The 2,382-nt window shown below is 72.0% G+C and overlaps 1 protein-coding gene across 1 annotated transcript; it reads right to left on the bottom strand.

The window, feature by feature from the left end:
* Positions 1 to 422: 422 nt before the first annotated feature.
* On the bottom strand, positions 423 to 1,237 carry LOC112123856 (rac GTPase-activating protein 1-like; the record flags this gene model as incomplete). The annotated part of the gene is made up of 3 exons (XM_024222428.3): positions 1,137 to 1,237; positions 777 to 979; positions 423 to 556 (listed from the first exon to the last, which is right to left on the bottom strand). Coding segments are annotated over exons 1-3 (422 nt in total), but the record flags the coding sequence as incomplete, so codon positions are not given.
* Between the last annotated feature and the right edge of the window lie 1,145 nt (positions 1,238 to 2,382).

The raw sequence follows: 2,382 nt of genomic DNA, 5'->3' as shown, positions 1-2,382 counted from the left end.
GGGCAGGGCAGGTTAGGAGGGGGCTGCGGGTCGGGCCTGAGGGGCACGGGGGGGGGGGGGGGGGCAGGGCAGGTTAGGAGGGGGCTGCGGGTCGGGAGTGAGGGGCACCGGCAGGGCTTGGATTCGGTCCCAGGTGATTCCCGGATTCCAAGGGCCGCTGCGATCACCAGCCGGGCTCGTGCCCGGCCCAGGCCAGAGAACGGCACCCGGCGCCCCCAGAGCAGACGGGAAATGGCCCGTCCAGGGCCCCACGTGGCCGGTGATGGAGAATCCGTCGCAGCCCCCGGGCGCCACTCGCCCATTAGCCGTTCTCACGCCATTTCCCACCGGGGCCTCTCTAACCTCAGCGCCTGGCCAGGGGGCAGCAGCTGGTACCTCCCTCCCACCCACCCCCCGCCTGCTCCCTAGCACCCCCCACTCACCTGCTCCCTGGCACCAGGGCCGTGCCCAGCCGGGGCCCGTCGAGCAGGGCCAGGGCCGAGCGCTGCCCCTCGCTCAGGGCCACGCTGGGGGATTCCTGCATCAGGAAGTCAAAGATCAGCTGCAGCTTCCGTTCCTGGGGGGCAGAAGCAGCCTGTTGGGGGGGGGGAAGCAGCCCCCCCCACGCCCTCAGGCCAGGGCCCTCCTGCAGACCCCAGCCCTAGGGGAGCAAAGCTCAGAACCCCCCCCTCCAGAGCCAGCCCCTCCCCCCGCCCCCCAGAGCCAGAGCCCCCCATCTCCCCCAGAGCCCCCCCAGAGCCAGAGCCCCCCATCCCCCCCAGAGCCCTCCCACGCACCTGTTTCTCCAGCTCGGCCTCGGCCCGGTGCCGCTTCCCCATCTCCACCTCCACCTGGTTGCGGGCGTGTTTGAGCTTCACCCGCAGCGCCGAGCACTCGCCCTCCGCCACCAGCAGCTGCTCGCGGGCCCGGCGCAGGTCCAGCCCCAGGCGGCAACATCTCTGCCGGCAGGCCTCGAACCCGCGGGCGACGCGGCTGCAGTCTGGGAAGGGACAGGGGCTCTCAGCGAGGGGGGGGGGGGGGGGCGACGGCGGGGGGGGGGGGGGGGGGGTGGCCGGGGGGGCACAGTTCCCTGGAGCCCCTTGGCCCCCCCAGCCCATCACCCTGGCGCCCGGCTCCCCCCGGGGCCCCGAACCCACCTTCCTCCACGTCGCAGCTCAGCTCCAGGAGCCGCCCGAGCCGGGCCAGCTGGGCCAGGAGGGGCCCGCCGCGCTCCCGCGCCATGGGGCGGACCGGACCGGACCGGACCGGCCGGGCGGGGGTCCCCGGGGTGCTGCACAAAACGCACCTGGCGGGCCCGTGCCAGCGGCGGGCGGCCTGGGGAGAGGCTCCGCCCCCCGGGTCTGTATTTAGGGAGGGGCCGGGGCGGAGCTTCAGAGACAGCCCCGCCCCCCACATCCATTGTCCGGCTCCTCCGGGGGGCCCTGGGGCCCCGCCGGTAACACGGGCCAGGCTCCCTGGGAGCCGGGTCTGGGGCCCCGGGATCCGGCCCCCGAGTCCGCCCCCAGCGCTGGGACGCAGCCAAACAGGGGGGGTCAGGGGCCGGTTCAGCTCCTGTGGCCCCCACCCCACCGGGAGGGGCTGGGACTGAGCTCCCATTGCACAGACGGGGAAACTGAGGCACGAGCCGGGCTCGGCCTGTGATTTGGGGGGTGGGGGAGGCCCAGAAATCAGAGCCACTGTTGGGGTCCCAAGGCCTCCCAGCCTCAGAACCCAGGCGTCTTGCTGCCTCGCCCTGCACCCCCACGTCTCACGGCTGGGAGCCCCCTCGATCCAGCTCCTGTGCACAGGGTCTGTGTCCCCTTCCCTCCCTCAGCCATCAGGGCTCCATGGGAAACCAGCCCCCCGCAGCGCCCGATCCCCCCCGCAGCGCCCGGTCCCCCCCGCAGCGCTGTGCCCCCACCTGCGACGAAGCAAGCCGAAGGGGGACACAGTAGCTGCTGGGGGCCTGTGGGAATCCATTAGCCGGGTTGTGAGTCACCGCACGGCCCTCAGTTCCACCCCCCAAAGCAATGTGCCAGCGCTGCCCCAGTGCCCCAAGCCGGAGCCGCCCCCGCAGGCCGAGGGGCGCCCAGTCCCCCGGGGAGCCAGGCTGCTGTCCATGCCCTTGTCACAGAGTGTGGGGGAGTCAGGGCCCTGCACCCCTCTTCCTGGGATTCACCGGGACTCTCAGCCAGCCAGTAAAACGGGAGGTTTATTGGACAATAGGAACGCAGGCTAAAACAGAGCCTGTAGTTACAACCAGGACCCCTCAGTCAAGTCCTCTGGGGGGTTCAGGGAGCTTAGACCCCAGCTTGGGATTCCCTGCGTTGCACCACCCAGCACCAAACAGGAACTAAAAACCCTCCAGCAGCCTTCTCCCCCCTCCCCCCCCCAGCTCCTCCT

This window comes from Terrapene carolina, unplaced genomic scaffold (genome assembly GCF_002925995.2).
Source record: "Terrapene carolina triunguis isolate 2854851 unplaced genomic scaffold, T_m_triunguis-2.0 Scaffold51509, whole genome shotgun sequence".
Lineage (NCBI taxonomy): Eukaryota > Metazoa > Chordata > Testudines > Emydidae > Terrapene > Terrapene triunguis.
The sequence above is the reverse complement of the archived record's forward strand: the minus strand, read 5'-3'. Positions and strand labels throughout refer to the sequence as shown.